The sequence below is a fragment of the Epinephelus moara genome, chromosome 21 (genome assembly GCF_006386435.1).
Source record: "Epinephelus moara isolate mb chromosome 21, YSFRI_EMoa_1.0, whole genome shotgun sequence".
Classification (NCBI taxonomy): Eukaryota; Metazoa; Chordata; class Actinopteri; order Perciformes; family Serranidae; genus Epinephelus; species Epinephelus moara.
Window position 1 is genome coordinate 19,292,664 of NC_065526.1, and position 26,569 is coordinate 19,319,232.

At 40.7% G+C, this 26,569-nt stretch overlaps 2 protein-coding genes across 5 annotated transcripts in view; one reads left to right on the forward strand and one right to left on the reverse strand.

Moving 5' to 3' along the window:
• LOC126409050 (abl interactor 1-like) overlaps positions 1 to 13,493 on the forward strand; it is a 50,516-nt gene extending 37,023 nt beyond the window's left edge. For 3 of the 4 annotated variants that reach the window (XM_050074933.1, XM_050074934.1, XM_050074931.1), the window contains 2 exons: positions 7,063 to 7,248; positions 8,131 to 13,493. In XM_050074933.1, coding sequence (XP_049930890.1) covers positions 7,063 to 7,248; positions 8,131 to 8,306 — 362 coding nt within the window. In that variant the 3' untranslated portion in view covers positions 8,307 to 13,493. The remainder of the gene's footprint in view (positions 1 to 7,062; positions 7,249 to 8,130) is intronic. The other variant, XM_050074932.1, reaches the window with a different exon arrangement.
• The window catches only part of LOC126409052 (amyloid beta A4 precursor protein-binding family B member 1-interacting protein-like), a 35,477-nt gene continuing 22,262 nt past the window's right edge, over positions 13,355 to 26,569 (reverse strand). Inside the window, exons 10-13 of the mRNA XM_050074935.1 lie at positions 22,046 to 22,156; positions 17,124 to 17,222; positions 16,903 to 16,987; positions 13,355 to 16,531 (exon numbers count right to left, since the gene is read on the reverse strand). Of these exons, the coding sequence (XP_049930892.1) occupies positions 16,398 to 16,531; positions 16,903 to 16,987; positions 17,124 to 17,222; positions 22,046 to 22,156 (429 nt within the window). The 3' untranslated portion in view covers positions 13,355 to 16,397. The remainder of the gene's footprint in view (positions 16,532 to 16,902; positions 16,988 to 17,123; positions 17,223 to 22,045; positions 22,157 to 26,569) is intronic.

The window sequence follows — 26,569 nt, forward strand, 5'->3', positions numbered from 1 at the left end:
CGGGATCGGCTATATTGAGCTGTACAGAGGATCCGATCCTTTATTTAATGTCAGCTGGTGTTTTTTACTCATGAAGCTTTCATGCACAGCAATGCAATGAGTGCAGCCATCATCAACTCCCAAACTCTCTGCTGCTCCTCTCGACTTTGCTGAGCCCCCGTGCACGAGCAGGGACTGCGCACCACCCGCGGCGACACTCACAAGCCATAAACAAAAGCAAAACACAGAATGAGACTGTGTATGTTAACTAACGGAGTTATGAGCACTAGTTTCATTTTAGCTCAGTGACAAACTGCCTGTTTGTCACCTATGGCATGTGGTGTGTCACCGCCCTGCTCGGGGGAGAGACAGACGATAACCACACTCACCAAACTCAACAAAAGCCCCTCAAGCAAAAAGCTAGTAAGAGTAATTTCTTAATCAAGTCGTGCAAATAAGTCCAGACGATGACAGTAAATGCTGTCAGGCGGCTCAGACACAGGCTGCACTGAAGCTATAAACACTGGAGGATAGGCTTGAGACAGTTGATTGATTTTAATAACTTGAAAGTACTTGAAGTGTGCACTCTGCAGATTCTCAATATTAAATGACTCAGATCAGGTTAGGGGCCAAAAAAAACTTGATCAAGACATCCCGAATTCATTTTAATGCTTTTTAAAAAGATAATTTAAAGCTGCGCCTAGAGAGAAAAAAAAAAAGACCAGCTGCGTAAATATAGCGTTAAAGTGCAACTCCCACAGGTCAGTATAGCAGCTTCGGTTGATTATATTGCAGTGGCAGACATGTCGTGCATGTCTGTGCCCCATGTATTTTGGCTGTAACGATTGCCTGGGCCAAATAAAATTCCACATCAGGCAGGTAAATCTAGCAACTCATTGGCCTGATTAGGCAGATGGTACAAAAGGACTCAACACAGTTTTTCAGGAGCTGATGATGGAAGCAGCTAAAGAGTGAGCCATCTCATTGCACAGTACTAATGAGGCACTCAAGAGAAAATGGTTGCGGGTAAAGACAAAGTTAATGAGCTGAAGTGCAAGCAAGCATTTCAACTATCCTTGAAACAGGAGCTCAGATGGGTGGCGTTAGAGCACAGTTGGGCACAAGTTCGAGAGCAAGGTGGATAAAACAGGGTTGTTTTTCTAGACAATTAACTTAAGTCTGCGTTGTTATTTGATAACTATAATAAATCATTTGCATTGAGGTAAAAACTGACTTTGAGGAAGTAGATTTATGACCCTCTTGCCCCTACTGGGCAAGTGAAAAAAAAAAGAACATTAAACCCTGCATATACACACTCAATTGTGCAGATACCTGCTGTGCATTTCCAAAAATCTCAGAATGTATTCTTAAAAAAAAATCCCATGCTTACAAAGATGACTCGACACATTCACAACCACCTACTCACAGTCACATTCACTCCTACACACAAGCACAAACACATACACACAGTAGGTGGGGCTGGACAAAAAACTTAAGTGACCTACATTATAAATCTGACAACAGCTACAACAGCCGATGCCACGTAACGTGCCACGTAACGTGTTCAACCAGTGAGCACACAAGCAGCCTAAGAAGTGAGCCAGCATTACAAAGGAAATAAATGATGTATAAAAAATGTGACTGGTACATTTATCATCATCAGATCAGTAAATTGATCTCAGTAAAACAGGTCTTCATATATGCAGACATATAGCAACGCCGTTCATCACATCTTCCCTCACTGCTCTCCACACACTGCCTCACTCTCACACTCTTCTCTGCGGCTTGCTACACTCGGCGCACCTTTTCTTGAGCTGTATTCGGGGTCGAAGGGGGAGCACACGCCCCTCGGATGACCGTCTGTTGCCATGGTGATGAATCACTGAAAGCGTGCGTCCTGCTCTGTCTGTCCACTGAGGAGAGAAAAATGTGACCTGATGCCGTGTCCTGATTCAACGTCCGCCTGTCTGCAGAGATGCAGCTGTGTGGCGAGCTAACTGTCCGTATCTGTCTGGTCAAACTGCTGCATGTCCCTGGATATGAGTCATACAGTCAGATAATGAATGTTTATGGTCTTAAACTAATAATTAGCACATTTTTATATCAAGGATTATTAACTTATATCCATGAAGCTTTTACCTTAAACAAACAGCCAGTTTCTGGACAGGCTTTTCTCCCATTTTGCATTTCCTGCATCAGAAGCAGGGATTAATATGTAAATAGAAGATTTGGGTAGTTAGTATGACCAGCAGTAGCTGCCCCGACTGAACAGACAAAGAAAAGAGTGCCGCAGTCTAAATGAGGTCACAGCACTGAACACACTAATGTTTAACAAGTGTAAAAACATCGCAACAATGAGCCAAGAAATGCTGATCTCATATAATACCACTTAAATACCAGATAGCACTTAAAAAGGGCACCCACACATGCTTTTTAAATGTTTTTTTAATAGAGACTGCTTCCTTTTTCTGTCTGCCTCAATTGTAATGTACTATTATTACAGTTTTTTTCCTTGAGAATGATTGATAAGATATACCTCTTGCCAACTACACAGCAGACTCCAGCTAAATGTAATGTATGCGGGGGTTTACACAGACCTTAAAGGGTTGTAATGGATTGGACCAGTAAAATCTAAGACAGCTATTGTTATATATTGAAGCTTTTTCTGCTCTTATTGCTTAAATAGATTTGAAGTCAGTTGTTAGACCGGGAAAAAAAAAAGGTACGTAAGCAGATTGGAATTGAAGAGATGCTTTAAATTCAGACCTCTGGTGCATTATTGCAGTTTGTTTAATTCAGGAGCAGGCTTATGAATTAGTTAGATAAGAGGTGCAGCTTTTCTTTTATCCCTGGACTTGTGGGTGTAGGCCTGCAGGGAGACTCGCTCCAGGAGGACGCTCGTATCTTGAGCACAAATGTGTTTGAAGGACTGAAGACTGTAGCACCAGTGGATCAGTGTGTCAGGGCCAAGTCAAGCTTTTAAAATCGCACTTGGAGTAAAACACAGATCTGCCCAATATACCACCTCGTACTTGTGTGAACACGCAGAAGGAGACGATGGGTCTTTTTCTGCTGAACTTTTAGCCTTCAGACACATAAGCACCCGAGCTGTGTGAGTAAACACACACAAAACTGTCTCAAGGGAATACTCGGGGTGTTTATTTTTCAAGTGTGCACTCAAAATGCCACTGCTAATTTCTCAGGGGAAAACTAAAATACAAATCAAACTTTGTGAATGTCTAAAAGTAACGCTGGGTTCACATTTGATGCAGAAGTGCTTCAAAGTGAGCCAATTTTCCATGGAGCGTTGCCCACTTGTTTTTTCGGCGCCCATGCTAACCGATTGGACTGTTCACATTGGACACAGTGCTGCGCCAAGTGTCCTGGACAGCTTGCGATCTGCAGTGTTTCAGTGTCTGGTTTTCCAAGAGCTGCAGGCAAATTTGAGAAGAAAAAACACTGATATCTATTTTAAACTATATAAAGGCTATATTAGGTATGATATAAACGATCAATGATAGAATATGCTCCCCCTGCTTCCACATATTTGTAAGTTGTGTCAAAGTCAAGAGTGAGAGTTAGGTCAGTAACTAAATACATTTAATATTTCCACAAAAGTATTTCTCAAATCCAAGTAGCAGTAGTAGTCGAGTAGATGCTGTAGGATGAGAGTAGAAAGGGCCCTAAGCTGCCCTCTAGTGAACATTTAAACACTGAAGTCTCCACAGTTACAAGATTCCTGAAGGTTTCTCTTGGTCTACGTCAGGCATATTTGACAGCCCTCGCGCCGATCAGTTCTATGTACAAATAAATACAATTTACAAAAACCTGAAGAAGAAAATCATGTGAATAACTGACATTTTGCCACAATAAATCCTTCAAATCTACTGAGCGATTGTATCTCCATCTCTGAACCCCACAACCCACCAGTTTGTTTGAAAGGCATATTTTCTCTTAAAATAAATAAATTAAAATTTCACCATTTATCACAGACAGACACTGTTAAAACAGAAATTGTTATCTTCGGATTTTTAAATTTCCAATGATCCATGAATGCATCATGTGTGACTAACAGTTCCTTCAAGGAAACGTAGCCATATCTAAGCTTCAAAATCACTTTTTTCTACATGTCTCATTTAAAATTTAGCCAAAAATAAACCATTGACACCAACCATTTCTGTAAAAAAATATTGCTGAGACCAGCGGCTGTTAGTGATGGCCAAATGAAGCCTCATGAAGCATTTTCTTGATTTTCTGAGCCCAATAGGTAGGGCTTTTTGTTCAACAAAAGGTTGAAAGCACACTGAATTGCCATTCTTTGAGCCTCTTGCTTTAAACCATGAGTGCCATCTAGTGGGCTCAGAAAATAAAGAAAAAGCTTCATGGGGCTTCATTTGGCCATCGCTAGCAGTTGTGATGAAAATTCAGTGAAATTTTGACAGCAGACAGGACAGAGGTTGTAGGTAGAGGTTGTGTAATAAACTCCTTGTTATCTCTTAAGAACACCATTTCCCAGCAGCCCTAGCTTGATCAAGTGTCACTTTATGGTTGCGTTAGTCTGTGCCGACCTCCAAAGCAGCAAGCAAGAAGTTCCTCTGTTCCCTTTATGAAGACTGGTGTGCGTTTATATGAACAAACCACACACACACATATATATATATATTTATATATATATATATGTCCTGATATTTCCAACACATCCTACCCAACTATTTTAAATACTGCTGTCCCTTCCTGGTTGTGGTAAATAAAGACCATTGTTGAGTCCCTGGATTGCCAGTGTATTCCTTCTAAACAAGGACGAATCAGGTGCTGCACGTTCCCACCAGCTGCTAAATGCACCCTGTGCTTAACAGGTTGTACTAATGTAAAAATAGTTAATGTAAATTGCGATGTAGAGAAATAGAAGTTTTGAAAGTGTGGTGGCGTGTTGAGTCAAGTGTAAATACATAATGAGAAGGGAGATGTCCAACCCCACCAGGCCCTTTGCTTTCTGAAAATATGGCCCGTTGAACAATATACACTGAACAAAAATATAAACGCAACACTTTTGTTTTTGCTCCCATTTTTCATGAGCTGAACTCAAAGATCTAAAACATTTTCTATATACACAAAAGACCATTTCTCACAAATATTGTTCACAAATCTGTCTAAATCTGTGTTAGTGAGCACTTCCCCTTTGCCGAGATAATCCATCCCACCTCACAGGTGTGGCATATCAAGATGCTGATTAGACAGCATGAATATTGCACAGGTGTGCCTTAGGCTGGCCACAATAAAAGGCCACTCTAAAATGTTCAGTTTTTCTTTATTGGGGGGGTCTGGGTGGGTCAGAAAACCAGTCAGTATCTGCTGTGACCACCATTTGCCTCACGCAGTGCAACACATCTCCTTCGCATAGAGTTGATCAGGTTGTTGATTGTGGCCTGTGGAATGTTGGTCCACTCCTCTTCAATGGCTGTGCGAAGTTGCTGGATATTGGCAGGAACTGGAACACGCTGTCGTATACGCCGATCCAGAGCATCCCAAACATGCTCAATGGGTGACATGTCCGGTGAGTATGCTGGCCATGCAAGAACTGGGATGTTTTCAGCTTCCAGGAATTGTGTACAGATCCTTGCAACATGGGGCCGTGCATTATCATGCTGCAACATGAGGTGATGGTCGTGGATGAATGGCACAACAATGGGCCTCAGGATCTCGTCACGGTATCTCTGTGCATTCAAAATGCCATCAATAAAATGCACCTGTGTTCGTTGTCCATAACATACGCCTGCCCATACCATAACCCCACCGCCACCATGGGCCACTCGATCCACAACGTTGACATCAGCAAACCGCTCACCCACACGACGCCACACACGCTGTCTGCCATCTGCCCTGAACAGTGAAAACCGGGATTCATCCGTGAAGAGAACACCTCTCCAACGTGCCAGACGCCATCGAATGTGAGCATTTGCCCACTCAAGTCGGTTACGACGACGAACTGCAGTCAGGTCGAGACCCCGATGAGGACGACGAGCATGCAGATGAGCTTCCCTGAGACGGTTTCTGACAGTTTGTGCAGAAATTCTTTGGTTATGCAAACCGATTGTTGCAGCAGCTGTCCGGGTGGCTGGTCTCAGACGATCTTGGAGGTGAACATGCTGGATGTGGAGGTCCTGGGCTGGTGTGGTTACACGTGGTCTGCGGTTGTGAGGCCGGTTGGATGTACTGCCAAATTGTCTGAAATGCCTTAGGAGACAGCTTATGGTAGAGAAATGAACATTTAATTCACGGGCAACAGCTCTGGTGGACATTCCTGCAGTCAGCATGCCAATTGCACGCTCCCTCAAAACTTGCAACATCTGTGGCATTGTGCTGTGTGATAAAACTGAATATTTTAAAGTGGCCTTTTATTGTGGCCAGCCACACCTGTGCAATAATCATGCTGTCTAATCAGTATCTTGATATGCCACACCTGTGAGGTGGGATGGATTATCTCGGCAAAGGAGAAGTGCTCACTAACACAGATTTAGACAGATTTGTGAACAGTATTTGTGGGAAATGGTGTTTTGTGTATATAGAAAATGTTTTAGATCTTTGAGTTCAGCTCATGAAAATGGGAGCAAAAACAAAAGTGTTGCGTTTATATTTTTGTTCAGTGTAGTTGAACGATCCTGGTCTAGGTGATGGTTGTCAATATGAAACAGGTGACATGATAATATGTACGCTCGTTTAAATCTAAAAATTGATGCTAGTTATCACTGAAGTATAGTCTCATTGTCCCTCTACATGGTGACATTTGTTGTTGCTGAAGATAGTTATAGGATCAAATTCTTATAACAGATTGCTTTTCCATGTTGCACTCTGACCCAATCCAGCCAATAAATAAATACAAGAAACTGTGGAAAAGTATTGAATTTTGGGAATGGAATATAAACACACACTCTGCTCTCCTGACCTCATCTGTCACTGCAGTACATTTCAAAATGTATCTCCAGCAGCAAACACATTATCTGTGCACTCTCTCTTGCTTTTTTCTCATTTAATTTTCCTGTCCTGTCTGATTCTAAATCTCCTTCACTGTTTGTCCTCTTTCAGTAACAGACAGCCCCGCCCCGCCTCCTCCGCCTCCCCCAGAGGACATGGGTGTGTTTGAGGAGCCCTCTCCCCCTCCTCCTCCTCCACCTGTGGACTATGAGGAAGAGGAGGCCGCAGTGGTTCATTACAGCGATCCCTACGCTGACGGAGACCCCCACTGGGCCCCCAAGGTTTATTTAGAGAAAGGTTAGTGACAGTTTTCCACTTTACTTGATCTTAAATATTAAAAAAAAAACTATTTTAAGGGCAGGGCCATCTGCGCTGATGCCTTCACCTCGCACACATGCCGTTCACTGACAGTGGATGCATGGGGGTTGAGAAAAGTGTTAGCTTAGCAAAGACACAGGCAAAAAAAAAAGCTACCATCATACATACATAGATTCCTATTCTATGGGAAAGGCTGAATAACACTAACTAACTGATCAGAGGCAGCGGTAGACCAGAAACTCCTTGTGTTCTGCGAGGCAAAATTACTGTTTCTGTCAAAAGAGTCTGGTGGCTGTGGACGGGAGCAGCAGCAGAACATGTTTAAGCCACTTAAAAAAAGGACCAACCAAAAAACAACATCAGTTTAAGTGTACACTGTATTTAGATTATTTCATGGCTTCACCGTGCCGTCTGACAGCTCTTTCCAAGGGGGAACTGAAGCCATTATATCGCTGTCTTCAAAGCCACCAGACTCCATTGAGAAAACCAGTAATTTTACCTCACAGCACACAGGAGTTGCTGGTCTACCGCCGACTTGCTTGTTTAGTTTGTTTGTGTTGTTGTGTGATTTTCGGCAGAGCTAATGTGGCATTCACAGTGACAATATGTGGGTTTATATGTAGCAGCAACATCATGTGGAAACCTGCGTCAGGTCATGTGGGAGAAAGTTTTCATAAGGGCTCAGGAAAATAGCATTTTGACGCTGAAAGATATGTACTTCGACCAAAATTTGAATTTTCAGATTTGAATACATAAGAAACACTACTGGAAAACTACAGAACGATGTAGGAACCTCATACTAACAATGGAGCTGCCCTGTAAATTTGGTTTGTAATGACAACTTTCTGTTATTTCTCCCAGTTGTGGCCATCTATGACTACAGCAAGGACAAGGAGGATGAGCTGTCCTTCATGGAGGGAGCCATCATCTACATAATCAAGAAAAATGATGACGGCTGGTTCGAAGGTGTCTGTAACGGCGTCACCGGACTCTTCCCAGGAAACTACGTCGAGTCGATCATGCACTATGCTGACTAAAAAATTAAAAAAACACCCAGAATGGCACTGCAGTTTTGAACAGAGGTAAAACCGTGAAGATGTACAGATGTGTGCGGTCCAGCAACTGCAGCTCATACAGCCCCCATTTTTAATGAAGTGCCATGGTGGATTTACAAATGGTTTTTCTTTTGGGGGGGCTTGTGCTTGCACGGTTTTGTTATGCTCAAGAAAAAAATAAATAAAAAAAGATAAAAGTGTCGCACAAAGAAGGAGGATGCTGAAGCTTCAGACTGGGGTCTGTTAGTTTACACTGTGGACAAAAGGGAGGAGATAAAGGCCTTTATGCTGCCGCTGTTACATCGTGGTGGTCAGGTAGCACTTTTCAAACTGTAACAGTCACATTTTGCCTCACAAGAAATTACAGAATAATTTCAAAGAATGCCAAGTAAATCTAGATTTAGTGTTAATTGGTGTATGTGCAGCCAACATGTACAGTATTTACAGTATGCAGTAGATCCAGACAGTGAAGTATTACTAGGATTTCATCAATAGATGAGGCAGTGTATCATTCTTTAGATAAAATGCTGTGCAGACGCTCCTACCCGTTTATTTGCACTGTAGACCAGCAGACCAACCCTTCCCTCCTTTCAAAAACATCCATCTTACCTTATACAAAAAAAATTAAAAGGACAAACAGACATCAACAAGTGCATTAGGACACGACTGAATGTTCAATGCCGTTGATGTCCGAATCACAAGATGTTAAAGGGGGAACAAAAGCAACCTTGAGTTGTGTATTGACTATGCTCTGTGTTGGTGGGGATGTATGGAAGACCATTTCCACCAGAAAAAGACCCAGTGAGTCATTATAATGAGAAACTTTCTCAAAATAAAGTTATTGTCTTAAAAAATGTCTTAATATCTCAAAAAAAAATGACTTAGTATCTTGAAATTATGAAGTAGTATCTCAAAATACCAAGGTAATTTTGCATAATAATGACTTTGTAGTGGAAATGAGAGTCTCAAAAATAATGAGGTAGTATCTCAAAATAATGAACTAGTATCAAAATAATGAGGTAGTATCTCGAAAGTTGAATTAGTTTCTCAAAATAATGAACTAGTATCAAAATAATGAGGTAGTATCTCAAAATTACAAATAAGTATCTCAAAATAATGAGTTGCTTTCTCAAAATAACGATGCAGTATATCAAAATAATAAGTCAGTATCTCAAAATATTAAATTACTATCTCAAAAATAATGAGGTAGTATCTCAAAATAACAAGCTAGTATCCCAAAATAGTGAGGCAGTATCTCAAAATGAGTTAGTATCTCAAAATAAGGAGGATATAGCTCAAGCTAACGAGGTAGTATCTCAAAATAATGATGTAGAGTCTCAGAATAATTCTTTAGTATCTCAGAATAATGAGTTAGAGTCTCAAGATAACAAGTTCGTATTCCAAATAATGAATAAGTATCTCAAAATAACAAGGTAGTATCTCAAAATGAGGTAATATCTCAAAAATAATAAATTAGATTCAAAATAATGAGATAGTATCTCAGAATAATGAGTTAGTATCTGTAGTATAGCAAGTTAGCATTCCAAATAATGAATTAGTATCTCAAAATGAGGTAGTATCTCAAATTATCGAGTTATCTCAAAATATTGAATTAGTTTCTCAAGATAATGAGGAAGTAGCTCAAAATAATGAGGTACGATCTCAAAGATAATGAGGTTATATCTCATAATAAGTTCAATCCCAAAGTAATGATGTAGTATCTCAAAAATAAGTTAGTATCTCAAAATGAGATTGTATGCTAAGATAATGAGTAAGTATCCCAAAATAATTAATTAGTATCTCAAAATAATGAGGTAATATTTCAAAAAAATATATGAAAACTTTTAAAAAGAGCTTAGCCTCTCAAAGTCATTGAGATCTGCAAGTCATTATTTTGAGAAAGTTTCTCATCGTACTGACTGACAGGATCTTTTTCTTGGATCACACTGGCAGAAATGGGCTTCCACAGCTGATGCTGTTAAAAAGGGTGAACTGAGTGTATAGAATGCATTACAAAAAAAGACAAGTTTCTTCTTTCTGGTGGAGTTTCTTTCTGTTCTCTAACTTGTATATAAACTGTAACGTGAGACGCTGCCAGTACAGTACATTTGTCAGTTAGTGTGTTTCACCTGTGAGTTTCCATCAGCGTCAGTGGAGGTGATGCCAAGATTGGATGTTTTACATTTTGTTTCTTTTTTTTACTTGAATATTAATTTTATCCATCACTCACAGTGCCATTTTAACTTTATCGAGGGCAAAGTGGCCGTGTATAAACATTTATTTTTCTATGTTCAGTCACAACTATATCATTTTGATCACTATATTCGGTGATGCTGTCCAGCTACTGTAGCAGAGCTCTGAGATTGCTTCGAGATGTGAAGCAGAGGAAGGACTAACCTGTATGTTTCATGTTGTTTTCCATTGTGTCGGAATAGCTGCACTGATTAGTTATCAACAACTGTGATGACTGTGATGACTTAATGATTTCCGTCATTGCTTTGATTTTTACACAAGAGTTGCGATCCAGAAGTATCAACTAACCTTTACACTTGTTCTTTCAGTGGTTGCTGGTGTGGTGCTTTACATTGGTGCTCAATAACCATAATCACCAACCCAAACAACCTCAAACCAAGACTGCGCTACAAACTGCAGAAATGCAACAAGGGAGTTTAGTCTCATTACTTTGTTCCAGAGGGTGAACATATATCAGATTCAATCACCTCTGCATTTTAGTGAATGTAGGCAACCCAGCGGTAATGTACTAAAGCTCGATTCAGTCTGCTGCTTACAGTATGTTTTGTCTGTCTACACACAGATAAACAGTCTGTGCTGCGTATGAATGACACCTGCCAACTGCAGTGAAGGAATGAATTGCAATCCTGAGGTCTTAAAAACAGTGCCGATATATGAAGACTTCTCTTCTGATTTCTACTACTTTTGTAAAATAAGATGCCTGCTCTTGCAAAGTGATTGTTGGTGCAAGTGATGCCGGGTTCAGACTACACGACATGTTTGCCCGTCCTGACGGTCACTATGTCAGATGAGGTGATTACAGAGTCATAAAATCTTGCCTGGCGTGACAGACTACAAGTTAGTCCACGACCAGTCATCTTACATGACGTGTGTGATGTCTAGTGTTCTTGTCCTATTATTACTAGTAGTACCTCAGTCCAGGCCCTTTGGCAAGCTGCCCGGCCTTGTCGCAAATGTTCCCAGTGGCCATTGCGGTATTGCAGCCATAAAAGCTTTTTTTCCCCCATAGACCACCATTGTAAAAGACTTGTCTGTAAAGCTGTTGACAGGACACCTCAAACTACAAACAAGGTCAAGTACGACTCTTTATATTCTGAATTTTTGAGCCATGCTGGTTTTATATTTGTAAAACTTTCCTCAAGCCAAGAAAAGCGATTTAAAAATCTGTCATCATCACAGTGTGTCTATGAGCCAAGCAGGAACTTGTGGGTGCGGCCAACAGGAGAATCACTACTGTGCATATTCAGTGGGCCATATACGACAGAAGGCAGGTGTACGTGCCAGGCGAGCAATGCCAGTGGAATGAATAGGTGCCATCTCAGTGTCTAGTATTTAGGTATTATTAATATCTATGTTTCAGTCACTGTGGCTGTTCATGTCCCAGCCAAACTGTTTTTGTAGTAACGTAAAAAGTGCCGTCAGATGACAGGAGCTATATTTGAAGTACCGTGCAAGTGACTGAATTCTCCGCAACAAATTCCTGCAAGTGTTTCACAATAAAAGCCTGTTTAGAAAATGAAGGAATTCTCTCCACCGAAGTGATGAGGGGCTTTTAATTTCAAATGGATACAGGAAGTGTTGAGTTTGAAATGACAGCATGATGCGTTAAATTTAACAGGGCAAACAGGAAGGGATTAAAAGTAGAAACATACAGAGGGAATGAGAAATAAAGGCCTGTGTCTAATGAAGTTTCAAATAAAGTTGGTACCCTCTGTAGTTGTTGTAAGTAAAGGTTTAGACACCATTTGTGATTATTATGGCGAATTAGCACTCTTTGCTAGCTTGATGCTAACCGCAGTACTCATCAGGTTGCTGAAGTGTCGCTGCTGTTTCATGCCAGCATTTTTCCTTTTTTACTCTGTGTGGTAACATCTCAAGAGGACATATCCAAAAGGTTGGGGTATCGTTGCCTCACAATTGTCTACAGTGGCACATCGCTGTGTTCTTATTGGTCAAAGTGATGATGATGAAAGAGTCGTGGAAGAAGAAAGAAAAAGAAAATCAAACATGCTAGTCTTTCTGTTGGAACGTTGTGAGGTGTCCCAGACATGGCGTTGGTTGTTGTCGACTACGACACACTACACAGGATAAAACGATTTATTATCGCAAACGTCACTCACTGTCGTTCATGATCTGAGCTGACACCGAAGGACAGCTGCGTCAGGCTAAAATCGGGCTGATATCCTATAGTCTGAACCCGGCATTAAAACCCGCTGTCAGATACCACTGAAGCTAATGTTTATCTCAGATGTTTGTAACAAGTCACATAAACAAACATAATCATATGTACTTTGGGAGTAATGGCCATTGAACACAAACTTTTATTTTGAAATGACACAGACTTCCTGATGTTGTGAGGGGGATTTTATCCAGCGGTAACATTTTCAGGTTTCCACACAGATCAGAAAAGACAACGACTCGGTCATATGAACAGTATTCATTGTGCATGAAAGTATCATCATTACAGTGAATGATTTGCCACTACATCCCATTCTTGATTGTATTTTTTCCATCATGAGGTAATTTTTTGTGAGAAAACAACTTTTTCTACCTAACGTATTTCTAGCTTTGCATTCAACTTGTTTTTGTGTGTCGGAGACTGCTGAGGAAGGCTCGCTAGCAGTTTGTATGTAAAGGATTTATTTATACTTTTTTCATAGAGAAATCATGAGACAACCACTGACGTGCAGAACTTTGTAATGTTTACCACTTAACGTCTAGCATTTCAGGGCATCACAGGTCAAGGCGCCTTTCTTTGATGTGTTTTCTTAATGATGAAATGTGGGGGAAAAAAAAAAATCAGTAACTTAAATGTTCATGGGAACAGAATCCAATATTTGTCTTCTCCTCTCAGTTTGTACATATGTGTTCATTGAAATTTATGTACAGTCTTTTTGTAATAAACAGCTCATTGAAACAATGAACACAGCTGTGTGTTTTGTGTGTCGTAAAGTTTGACAGATTTATTTCACATAAAACATCATAAAATACACATAATACTGCTTCACCTGGCCATCACTAGCTCACTGGGTAGAGTGTGTACCATTAAAAGGGACCAATAAAGGGCAGTATGGATCTTTTCAAGTGGGGTTGTATGAGGTGCTCATCCATAGTCAGTGTATTACCTACAGTAGATGTCAGTCAGCACGCTCCCAGTCTGGAGAAGCAGGCAAGAGTAACACCATGGAAGCTAAGCTACGTACTGCTGTTGATGGGGGCCGCAGTGTACGCTATCTTGAGAATATTTTCAGCACTTAACCCTCCCGTCAGACAGCGATTTCTGACGAGGAGCTGAAGCTGTTACATGGCTCTCTTCAAAGCCAGACTCCTTTGGGAAAAACAGTAATTTAGCATGGCTGAACACAGGAGCTGCTGGTCTACTGCTGCCTTGATCATTTAGGGCGTTTTCATATCAGGTCCGATTAATGCCCTCCATGCCCGAGTACAATTTACCACCCTCCACTCCACTCTCACATTAGCAATGTTGTTCCGTACCCGAGTACACTTGTGTTATCATCTGCATGACATTTTTTCTAAGCTACAGTGAAGAAAAGTTTGCTGCAGACGACACTATTACCTTGGGGATCATCATCTGTGGGGGCCTGTGGAGTAGTGATGGCCAAATGAAGCCTCATGAAGCATTTTCTGTATTTTCTGAGCCCACTAGATGGCGCTCATGGTTTAAAGAAGAGAGGCTCAAAGAATGGTGGCAATTCAGTGTGTTTTCAACCTTTTGCTCAGAAAATTAAGAAAATGCTTCATGAGGCCATCACTATCTGTGGAGTAGACAAAGCTTTGCTCTTGCAGTTTGATACAGAGGCATTAGCATTATATTCTTCTCAAGATGGTGCTGCACTAGTGGCAGCTTGTCTCGTCCCGTCTCATCTTGTCTCTTCTCTTGACTGTTTTATAACCGGTAAAAACTCCTTGCAGTTGTGTCAAATAACAGCCTGCTTCCGAGTTTTGGTATAGTTGGTGTTTACACCTGAGGGGTAATGTAAGAGAGTACACATTAACCATACTTGAGACCACCTGGGCTGGACTACAGTACACAGTATTCTCTCTAATCAGGGGAAATGTACTTTGGGGTCAAGTGTACGCCTATCCATGCCTGGGTCCCTGATGTGAAAGCCCTCTTAGTTTGTTTATGTTATTGTGTGTCTTGTCAGCAAGAGTCGGTTTGGATTTACCAAAGTCATACAGTAACACAGACTAACTGATGGAGGCAGCAGTAGACAAGCAGCTCCTGTGTTCAGCAAGCTGAAATGACTGTTTTTGTCAATGGAATCAGGTGGCTCTGACGAGAGCATAGTTGGGCAGGTGAAGCCATTCACGGCTTCCTCGTCAGAAAGGGCTGTCTGACGGTAAGGTAGAGCAGTGAAAATATTCTGATTATGAGGTGCAATTAAACTGATTTTTTTAGGTGGCTAAAAATATGTTTTGCTGCTGCCCCCATCCACAGTAGTACATTGCTTAACTTCCATGGATGCACTCCAGCCTGCTTCTCCAAACTGAGGGTTGTGCCGACCACCATCTACCATAGGTAACTTATGGACTATGGATAAGAACTCATCACAGTGGTGCAGTTTTGAGTCTGGCCCTTTGCTGCATGCCATCTGCCCTTTCACTCCCCTGCCTTTATTGTCTCTCTCTGTCACTATAATAATAGAAAAAATCTTTAAAAAACCTATAGACAGGTGCAAATACAGAATTCATTTAATCACCAAAGAAGTAAAACAAAAGGACATCACTCAGTTAATTTGTGCAAGTTCCCTGCTATGAGACTATTTGCTGGCTGTTTCTTTATAGCCTGCTTTTAATTCCTCTCTGCCTCAATGACTTTCAGAGATATTAGAAGTTTATTCCATTCAATTGCAGCTGTGTTAAAAAGTAGTTTGAAAATATTTGCCCACTAAACTCTTGAATCTCAAAAGGATTAAATCTGTTGCCTCTTGTTGTACAGTTGTGCTTGTCTCTGGAAGTTGTAATAATTATGCTGAATCAAGATAAGTACGAAAAGGTTCACACAACCCTGATATACATGTGTCGGTAGTCTGGGCTTTATTTTTGATGCACTGTGGTGCCCTATCAAACCAGGAGGTGGCAGCACAGTCAAAGTGGCATTGAATTAATACTATGACTAGCATCTTTAGTGTTGATCTGAGCAACAACTCTGTCTTTCTTACCAAGGATTTAGACCAGCCATGGCCTCCCCTGATAGATGTTTATTGTACATCCACAATAGTTCTGTGTCCTTTGCTAAAATAACAGTCACTACTACCTTTACCTTAATATTTAGGGTCTTTCCTAGCTGCTTGAACAGGTGCAAAAAATGTATAAGTTGCAGGGACTTTATCCAAAACCAAATAAATAGTATAATTATACATCTGAGAATAAGTAAAAGCTTTTTAATTTTCTTTGCATCATGGTCTTGTAACACTACTACTACATGTTTGTGCATTACTGACATCATATTATTGGTTCCAGGTTGGATATTTGTCCAGACGTGTGCACATGGGAGGCTAAATGGGGAGCATATCTATGTTTCCAGGGTTCTATGTTTACCGGGTTCTATGTTCCCCACTTAACCCTGCAAAAAAGGTTCTATGTTCCCCGCTTACACAAAAAAGGTTCTATGTTCCCCGCTTACACAAAAAAGGTTCTATGTTCCCCGCTTACACAAAAAAGGGTTCTATGTTTCCCGCTCAACCAAGCAGGAAACATAGAACCCTGGAAACATAGGGATGACCCCGGCTAAATGGGCTAAATCCAGGCTAACTGAAGTTAACCGTGATGCACATCAGAAGGCGAAGATGTGTCTCAAACTTGCGTGTGTCCAGGAGGAGGAGGAGGAGGGATGAAGTCAGGTGGTGGCTCATCTTCAACATTTGTGATTTTGGGTGGAGCTGGACCCGAACTTGGGCTGCTCTGAGGGGCATTAATGTTACATCTGTCTGTAAAGACAATTAAATTAGGTTTAATTACAGAAATGTGGATTTTAGTAGTGCTATTCCTGTTCTGTATTTTTGCTTTAAGTTCCTGGTTTCCTACAGTTTTCTCCACTGCTGTTGGTCAAAAGCGGCAGTGCTCTGACCTGGGCCAGTATGTAGAGGGTAAAATTTTGATTTTAAAGGAATACTTCACCTACAAAATACATTGCAAACATTTTATAATGCTTCCATCGAGAGTTCTAACCTCATATGCTCACTATTTGCTTCTGTAACTCATTAAAGATTATTTTGAATAAGACCTTAAATTGCATATAATAACACACCACCTTTGTGGTTTTTTTATACACCGGCCCTGTTCTAACCTGTAGACTCACCTTTATGTGCAGCAGAGTGGAGAGTTTGAAAACTGGAGGTTCTCTTCAGTGCAGCCTGGTAGTTCTTATACAGGGCAGCCCCATACTGAACACACAGACAGAGGACACACACACACACACACACACACACACACACACACACACATATTCAAACTCTCTGCCATCACTTCTTCACTGCTCACATTAAAGAGATTTGTGTTACACACAGTGTCGAGTCAGACCTTGGCTATTCTGATGGAGTTCACCCAAAGCAACATCGCGTGTTCGTTGTCACAGCACAGGAACTTGATGTAGTGCGACTCTTTCTGGATGCGGGGATGCTGGGAAAAAAGTTCAGGCAGAGAGAGCAGAGATGTTAAAGGGGCACTACTATGATTGAGTATTGTGTTACACCATCCAGACAGCAGCAGTACTCATGGTGCAGAAAAATGGGGTTTTAATAGTGATGGCCAAATGAAGCCTCATGAAGCATTTTCTTTATTTTCTGAGCCCACTAGATGGCACTCCTGGTTTAAAGAGAGAGGCTCAAAGAATGGCAATTCAGTGTGCTTTCAACCTTTTATTGAACAAAAAACGCCATCTAGTGGGCTCAGAAAATATAGAAAATGCTCCACGAGGCTTCATTTGGCCATCACCAAGTTTCACTTCACCGGCAGGACTGAGCAAAAACATACACTCTGTAGCAGCACCAGGCCCACACACACAAACACATACATTCATCTCAACATGGGCCAAACTGAACAACGCTCTCCTATGTCCTATTATTTGTGTCATTTCACTATATTCTTTGAAGACTTCTGACTTATATCTACTGAAAACACTCCATTTACATTATTCAAATGCCACAACTGAAGTCCTACTCATCTAGCTTATGACTCAAATTTCAGTTACAGTTGCACTTCCATAAAATCGGACTTGCGAGAGACATACTGAAAAAAGAAAAGTCAAAAGTGATGCAGCACTAGGCAAGATATCCTGACTTTAACTCTGGTATGGGTCAAGCTTAAGCAGCAGCCACCTTTTACGGTGCAGGTTTTTAAAAAGTCCAGCTACTGTGCATGTGTGGACATGTAAAATGGAGCGCTTGGGAAACGATGACATCATCTCCTCAATTCATACATGCCTGTTTTTGCTTTGTGTGATGAGCACATGCTAGAAACGGCAACGTTTTGTAACAACTGCTTGGTCTATTGCATTTTACACTTAAACGTAGTATTGCTGCACCACTTCATGGATGAACAGAGGCGTCTGCTGCACCCAGGGCTTTTGCTCCGCCTCAGCACCTGTGGTTTAAAGTCCGCCAGAAATTACTGTTTTGGATCAAGACCGGTTGACATGGTTGATGGTGGGAAACTTTCCAGAGGGGGACTGTTGTCTATGAGGAGTGGAAGGAAAACTTTTGCATGTCCAGAGCATCACTCGTATGTTTGAGTGAGCTCCTTTGGGTGATGTCACGGTGGACAAGCTCCAGAAATCCTGCATCCTTCACATCCCATAATGCAACTCATTAGTGTCTTTTGGTACATGTTCACGTCTTTCAAGCTCCGCAGACTCTGTTATAAACATGTAGCCTCTAAAGCTTAAGCTTAGACTACCCTGATGACATCACTATGACATCACTGGGTTTATTTTGTCAGATTTTAAACAGGTGGAGTGCTCCTTTAAATACAAATGCTGACAGTTTATGCATCTGTAGTACACATGAGAGCCAGCAGAGGTCAGCTGACACCAAGCTGTTACTGCACTGTGGCTCATCAACACTGGTGTGACTGTTAAAGCAGGACCTGTTTTCACAGAGCATGTGCCTCTTAATTATTCTAAATTAATTAAAAACAAATGGACAAAAATGGAGACCCTAGTTGTGACTATGTCATCACAAACACTATACTGACTTGTTGTGTTCAGGTTCTCACGGTTAAGAAAGTCTTGTCTGACACAATGACAGGCAGTCACAGGTCAAATGGACAAAACCAGTTGAGGTTTGTTGGTTATTTTTCAGTCACTTAACTTCCCCTCAATATGACTGAGCTGTTACTGTCAATAACACTATTTGTGTCTTCTGCTAACACTTGATCTTAATCTTAGTGTCGGGGTACAGATGTGTAGCATCCTGCTCGTTATATTCAGCTTTCTTCTCAGTCTGTATGCTAATGTTTGATCTCAGCTGTTGTCATGTACAGAACACAGTGTGTGGATTCAGTGTTGTTTAACAAGCTGATGGGGATCATGTTCACTCGTGATATAACTCTCGACTCTTTGAAAAACAAAAACAAGTAACTGCAGGTCAGCTTCTGAGAACATCATGTATCCCTGCTAGGAATACCTAATACGACCCTGCATGCCCCCAAAATGAAACAACACCACACAAACAAGCACCGGCAGCCCACATGTTGTTCCACTCTCTGCTCAGGCCTGCCTTTGGCCTGAATTAAAATGTCATTTACATGATAAAATACCACCGAAGGGCTGCAACCTCTGATTACACCACCACGATGTTCACCTCTAAACAACTGACTTCTTCCCTGCTTTTTGTTCTCTTCTCCTCCCCATCCCATTTCTCTCCCTCTAGTCTCAAATGCACTGATAGTCTAAACTGCATGGGACTCCTATTAGGCGTAAACATAGTATGGTCGTAGTAATAGTAAAGTAGAAATAATAAACGTACTCCTAAAGTCCCTCAGGTGCTCAAAACAGCTTTATTTAAACCAGGATAAACTGTTGGCATTGTACGTTTCTGCACACCACAGATACATTACATTTGTATGTCTCAAACACATCATACCAACATTTCCAAAGTGATGTGGTTCAGATTACATTTATGAGCTAAGTTTCTCAGCAGGAGGTGGAGGGGACGGTGGATGTTATGACACCCAGGTGAGCTGTCTGCTAAGCAGCAGACAATTGCAACAGGGTATTTTTGACAACATGTCGGGAAATTTTCTGCTGTGTTTGTGAGGCATCGAAACAGTTTTTTCTTTCTTTTTTTAACTACACATCAGGACATTTTTAGCCTCTTCTGTGGTTACAAAACCAGGTGACATATAATGACATATTGAAACATTTTCTGCCGTGTACAGTATGTTGTGTCAAAACAGGATTTTTTTTAAACTACCTGTTGGCACATTTTCAGCTTTGTTTGTTGCAACAAAAGGTATTTTTAACGTCACGTCTGGACATTTTTCGTCATGTTTGTTGTGTCAAGACTTTTGTTTTTTAAACTACATGTCAGGACATTTTCAGCTGTGTTTGTTCCAACAAAACCTGTTTTTCTAACAATATTTTGGGATATTTTCAGCTGCGTTTCATGTGTCACAACAGGATATTTTCAACTAAACATCAAGACAATTTAAGCCTCTTTTGTTGCAACAAAACCAGGTATTTTTTAATGACAATTAATGATGGAACAATCATCTGCCATGTACGTTGTGTCAAAATGGGATTTTTTTTTTTTTTTTTTAACTACGAGTTGGCATATTTTCAGTCTTCTTTGTTGCAACAAAAGGTATTTTTAATGGCACGTCTGGACATTTTTCATCATGTTTGTTGTGTCAAGACTTTTCAAATGTTTTATTTTTGTTTTAAACTACATGTTGGGGCATTTTCCGCTGTGTTTGCTGCATCAAAACATTTTTTTCGCTCTCTTTTTTTAAAAATACATGTCAGGGTGTTTTCAGCCTTGTTCGTTGCAACATAACATTTTCTGCTGTGTATGTTGTGTTTTTAATGACACGTTGGGGCATTTTCAGCTGTGTTTCTTGCTTCACAAACAAATTTTTTTAACTAAACATTGGGCCTACATACATATCAGAACATTTTCAGCCTCATTTGTTGCAACAAAAGGTATTTTTAACAACATTAACGACATTTTTCGTCATGTTTGTTGCATCAAAGCTTTTTTTTCTTTTTTTTTTAAACTACATGTTGGGACATTTTCCGCTGTGTTTGTTGCAACAAAACCACATTATTTTTATTGACATGTCAGAACATTTTCTGCTGGGTATGTTGTGTCAGAACGGGATATTTTTTAACAACACGTCGGGACATTTTTCGCCATGTTTGTTGCAATAAAACCAGGTATTTTTTAACATCATTTTGGGACATTTTCAGCCGTGTTTCTTGTGACAAAACAGGGCATTTTTAATGACACATTTCCAGCGGTTTGTAGCAACCAAACCTGGTATTTTAAGCAAAAGCGTGATGTCCTCCTGAGCCTAACAAAGAGTTTCTTGTGCCTGAAGCTATCGACATGTTGACTACAAAGATGTCAAAACATTTGATTAAAAAACTAAAATGTAAAGACGCAGTTTCAACAAACCCACGACATATGAAACATACAAATTTAACACATCCATGGTTTGCAGATTCGTACAATGCCAACATTTACACTGCTGATTGGGTTGTTTAAACATATTGTAGACATGAGCTGAGACATCTCTGACCATGTTTTAGTGAGACCAGCTACTTGTCAGAAAGAAAGAAAATCTTGTTTCAGTAGTTCCTCCATGTGTCTGCCATCACAACCTTTTTTGTTAATTCAGATGTTTCTAATTTCCTCACAGTGTCGATGATTGGCATGTGATGCTGGAAAACACAGAAAGGTTTGAGTGCATGATGATGATCAAGATCCAGACACTTTTACAGCTCTACATGAGTTGTCTGTGTTTGTGTTTGGGGGGTGGTGTTGAACAGAAAAATAAACCTCAAACAAAAGAAACCCTCAAGTATCTACATGTAAATGTATCTGACGGGCATCTGAAAGTCTACTAGTTCCATATGAACATAAATTTATGTGGAAAAAAGGCTTCTTAAATGTCTGAATGGGACATTGTTTGAGTCTTCAAACATAAAAAACCACAGATGGTAGGTAGGATTTTTAAGAAAGAAAACATTTAGCAGTCGTCCCTCCCTGCAACATGAGCTGCTTGTTATTTATTGTTTCAGACAACCTGTGATATCTCCCCTCCCTTCTCTTGTCAAACCAGGAATGCTTTTTTTCCAGTGACGCAGATTAAAATATCATAAAAGGGGGGAAGAAGACCTCGAGGTGGTTTAACAGTCCTTAGAATAAACATCCACTCAGTGGGTATATTACATACATGTGCTCTGTGACGCCTTTACCTCATTAAACTTTTATTGCACCTACCTTCAGCATGAAGCAGAAGTTGGTGGGAGCTCTGTATTTCTGCTTGTAGTTGTTGGTGGTGTAGATGTTGACTTTTTCAAAATGGACAAAGCAGGCGAGATCGCTGGAAGTCTGTCAGACAGACAAAAAAAAATAAATCACAGGAAATTATGTTTGTGTATTTAGAGTCATTTATACACAAGACATGGTACTTGAATTTCTGGCATTTTAACAGTTTTACAGTGATATTTAGGAGGTAACATAAAGTGGAGTAAAGAGAGGAAATGTCAGTATTGTCTGAGGAGAGCTAGTTCATGAATGCAGGTATCAAAAAATAGGTGCTGTTTGGATCCAAAGATACAGTATATGAGACCAAAGAAAAGAGAGGTTAGACTTGTACTTTGCTTTGTGAGCAATAAGTCATAACCAAAACATAAAACGCACACTGCTTTGCAACAATTTAAAAGCCTTTAATAAATGGGCTCAGCACCTACATGTCTCAGCTCCCACTCTTCATCAGGGCGTAAAAAACAAGTGGCAGCTCACAGATACACCAAAGCTGGTGTCAGCTGCCGGGTAATCAGAGTCACTCAGGATAACTGTCACAGGTGCAGTCAATAGACTTGTTTGAGATGAATGGCACCTGGAAACGCACAGTTTCCAGCACAGGAAGTCACAGAAACACTCACGTCCTGTTAGATCTGATGCCGATTTAATAAAACGTTATCAGAGTCATATCAGTTTGACCGCAATCTCCAGTAGTAATTACGACAGAGTAGCCTCTAAAAATACTTTACAGGCGATCTGTAATTTTTGTTCATGGGTCAACCTCCATTTTACGTGAATCGTCATGTAAATCAGCGTCATATCAGTTTGCTGCTGCAGAGCAGACCTGTCCCCTCAACTACATTTAAACTCAAAACATCAGCCTCAGTCAAATACAGAGGAAAGAAATACAGCAGCTTTCATTAAAGATCAGTCAGATATAGTCAAAGCTTCACATCTGTACAGACATATTTTAAGAATCCTCACATCCCACCTACTGCAAGTCTCTGTGTTGCTACATACTTCAATAATTAAAAAAGTCTCTGAAATTAAACAAAATGAAAAGTTTAAATAAAACATCATATTGTTGAGTCAACATCTAAACCAATCAGCTGTTAGATCAGGTGAGAGCAAGGCGTTTCCCATCATGCCTTGGATCTTGCAGTCAGTGGAGAGCAACTGCATCCTCCTCGATCTTGTGACAATATCGTCAGAGCAAGCCAGGATGAAGTCATTGTGCCGCGATTGCCGGTGATCGAATCTGCGCAGGCCTGGCTCATCTGGAATGAGTGTAATGATTGTTTGTGCACAACACACAGCCCACAAGGCATCAACATCTGCATGGTCAGCAAAGTCATCCTAAATACACAAACGGTCACATAGAAAAATAGCCTAGATGGATAGATAATGGAAGGAGAACTTTTGCCTGTCAAGATCATCACTTATGTATTTCAGTGAGCTCCTTCATGCTTATACTGAACGGGAATCAATGGTGATGTCATAGTCAGGGCTGCAACTAATAACTTTCATTATTGATTTATCTGTCAATTATTTTCTTGATCAACTGCTTAACTGTTTGGTCTATGAGATGTCAGAAAATGCTGAATAATGTCGATCAGTGTTTTCCAGTGCCCAAGATTTCGTCCCTAAATGTCTTGTTTTGTCCACAACCAAAGAGACTCAGTTAAGTGTCATATAGGAGGAAAGATACCAGAAAATATTCACATTTAAGAAGCTGGAATCAGAGAATTTTTACTTTATCTTCAAAAATAACTCAAAACGACTGATTGATTATCAAATTAGTTGCAATTTAATTTTGTTCCAGTGTTGCACTGCGTCACAAAGCACACCTTAACTTGTTCCTCTGGTCCCATTAAATTGGAACAGTCTAAACGCTGGCTGTTCTTCCATTTTGTCTTGGTTGTTTTTCAGTGAGTTGTGTAACAAATAAATGTTCTCAATCTAATTGTATGTTTGGCATTAAAACTTAGGACACTTCAAAGACGTGCAAGGCCATTTATCTTTCAAAGGAAGTTGACAATGGAGCTCCATGTTTTGTTTTTCTTTCTGTAGCATTCTAACATTCCTTCCATTTTTGTTATTAAGCAGAAACACATCGTGTTCACACATTAAACCACACTGGCAGAGATGCTGCTCTCCACTGGAAACTACAGCGTCAAGCTTCCTGGAAGAGGAAATGACCCGCAGAGAACTTCTTTCTTTCTTTCTTTCTTTCTTTCTTTCTTTCTTTCTTTCTTTTTTTATTCATCTCATACCTCTGTCCACTTGTCTTCCTCCATCTTTGACCTTTTCTCCACCTCTGATGATCACAGTGCCACATCAGGAGCTTTGTGTTTACATGTTAGTCTGGTAGTTACACGTACAGGTCCACTTCAGACTGCAGAAGAACTTCAGTTACGCTTTTTTTTCTGTCTGATTTGGCCGTTTCTCTTCCCCCTACCTAATGAACTGTCCTTTCCAAATCTTCCTCTGCTTCATTCTCGTGTCCTTGGCCTCAGATGATTCCTGCAGCTCTTTTATGTTTGCGATTTGCACATCTGCCTCGCACAGTTTCCCCTCCATCTATTTCTTCCTCTTGGATGATTTTTTCAGAGTTAGCCTGAAAGGGCAGTGTTTTTCTGCTCCGTCTCAATGACACAACAACATGTTGCTCTTTAACAGCGGCGAGGCCTCAGTTCACACTGTCCATCTTCATTTCCGTGGCACTTCTTCTTGCCTCTCTGCCTCTGCTACGCATGAGCGCTCAGATGTAACCCATCATAGACTTTACACAGAGAAAAATCTCTTTTCTCTTCGTTTAAGGACAAACGCCACACGTGCAACCTTTTTTTTCTTTTATTTTTCTCCTGAAGCAGACAGCTGTTAATAGTCTGCATGAAAAATCAGACACCATTTGTCACCACTGTAGATGTATAAAGAAATATGCACAGATGCTAATTGAAAGGGGCTATTCAACACCTTTAATGTGGATGTTGTGTTGATGGTAAATGAGTCGACTGAAACAATAAATTCCTCAGTATGTGCTGTACTGACAGAGAACGCTGAGTTTACAGCTGCCAAATCAGTTTCCGTTTCCACTGTGAAAAGTTGTGGATGGTACCAATAGAACAGTTCCATACTATTCCCATTTTTGGTCCCCCCTCTGTTGGGGTACCTAGCACACAGATCTGGTACTAAAAGGTGGAGCTGTGAACACTGCAGTCTGTTGATTGGTCAATAGAGGACGGTCACTCTGCTCAGGGCTGAGCTGTGGCTGGTTTTGAGGCTCATGTAACCACTGTTCATACTGTGGAGAGTTTAGTTAGTAGGCTGTAACGATAAAATGAAAGGATGTTTTGCTGCTGGCAACTTTTAAGGTGGAATGTTAACTTGTAATGTTACTCAATGCATGAGCTGACGACATGAATTGATCAACACACCTTAAATTTCAATATGACAACTTTGACCATTACTTAAGTTTTCATATGACATACACTTTTAGTAATGAGTGGATCTTCAAGTGTTTATATATATTAATTTCAACTGGGTTATGTGAACTGCGTATATTCTAATCCTCACTCGGAGAAAAAAAAAGCAGCGCAGAGCGTAGTTCCTGTGGGCTACGGCAACACTAAACCCCCGAGCTTGCCTGAGAAGGAATGAAAAATGCACAAACCAGCTATTTTTAAATATCCCATGGAGAGAGACTCTCACTGCAGCCTGTTTTATTTTGTTCTGAAAATGTCGGCGTGCAGCCTCGTTCTGTGGACGATAAACGAGGTACAGACTTCAGTGTCACCAATAATGAGGAAATACAGTGAGTTCTGGATGGAGCAGTGAGTGACAACATCCTCGCCGCATTTAAGAGTACCGTTTATGGTGGAAACGCTAGGGTCTAGGTACCATGTCTGAAGGGTTACTTTTGGTTCCAAAGGTACCATACTGAAAGTGTTTGGTGGAAACGGGGCTTTAGAGGCAGGAAGAGCTCCAGGTTGAATTGGGGAACTCAGCTTTCTTGGTCAATATAGCACACACTGAGAAATGTATTGCTTCAGTTGACTACATTTACTATGAACACTGATTGGACATCCACACAGAAGGTGGCAAACCTTCCCTTTAAAGTAGTTTGACACTTTGGGTAAGACGCTTATTATTTTTTTTACTGACAGTTGGATGGACAGATTGATTCCCACTCTAACAGATGAAAGTGGTTTCCTCTTCTATCTCTCTGCAAGGAAATGTATTTTCTAAAGTGTTGGCATCAGATAAACAAATGAAAACTGTTGTGGTTTGTATTTGCTGCTTTTATTTTGATAGTTTGTTCCGGTTGTGTGTGTGTTGTTTGGGTAACTTTACTTTTGTTCCTCCGGAGGCACCCTTCCCCCCTGCTGCGTCGAGGAGTGATTGGACTCACCTGTTTCTGCTTTGCCAATCAAGCCGCCTACTTTAAGCCTGCTGAGACACTCCTCGACGCCAGAGTATACAGAGAACCTCCGTGGT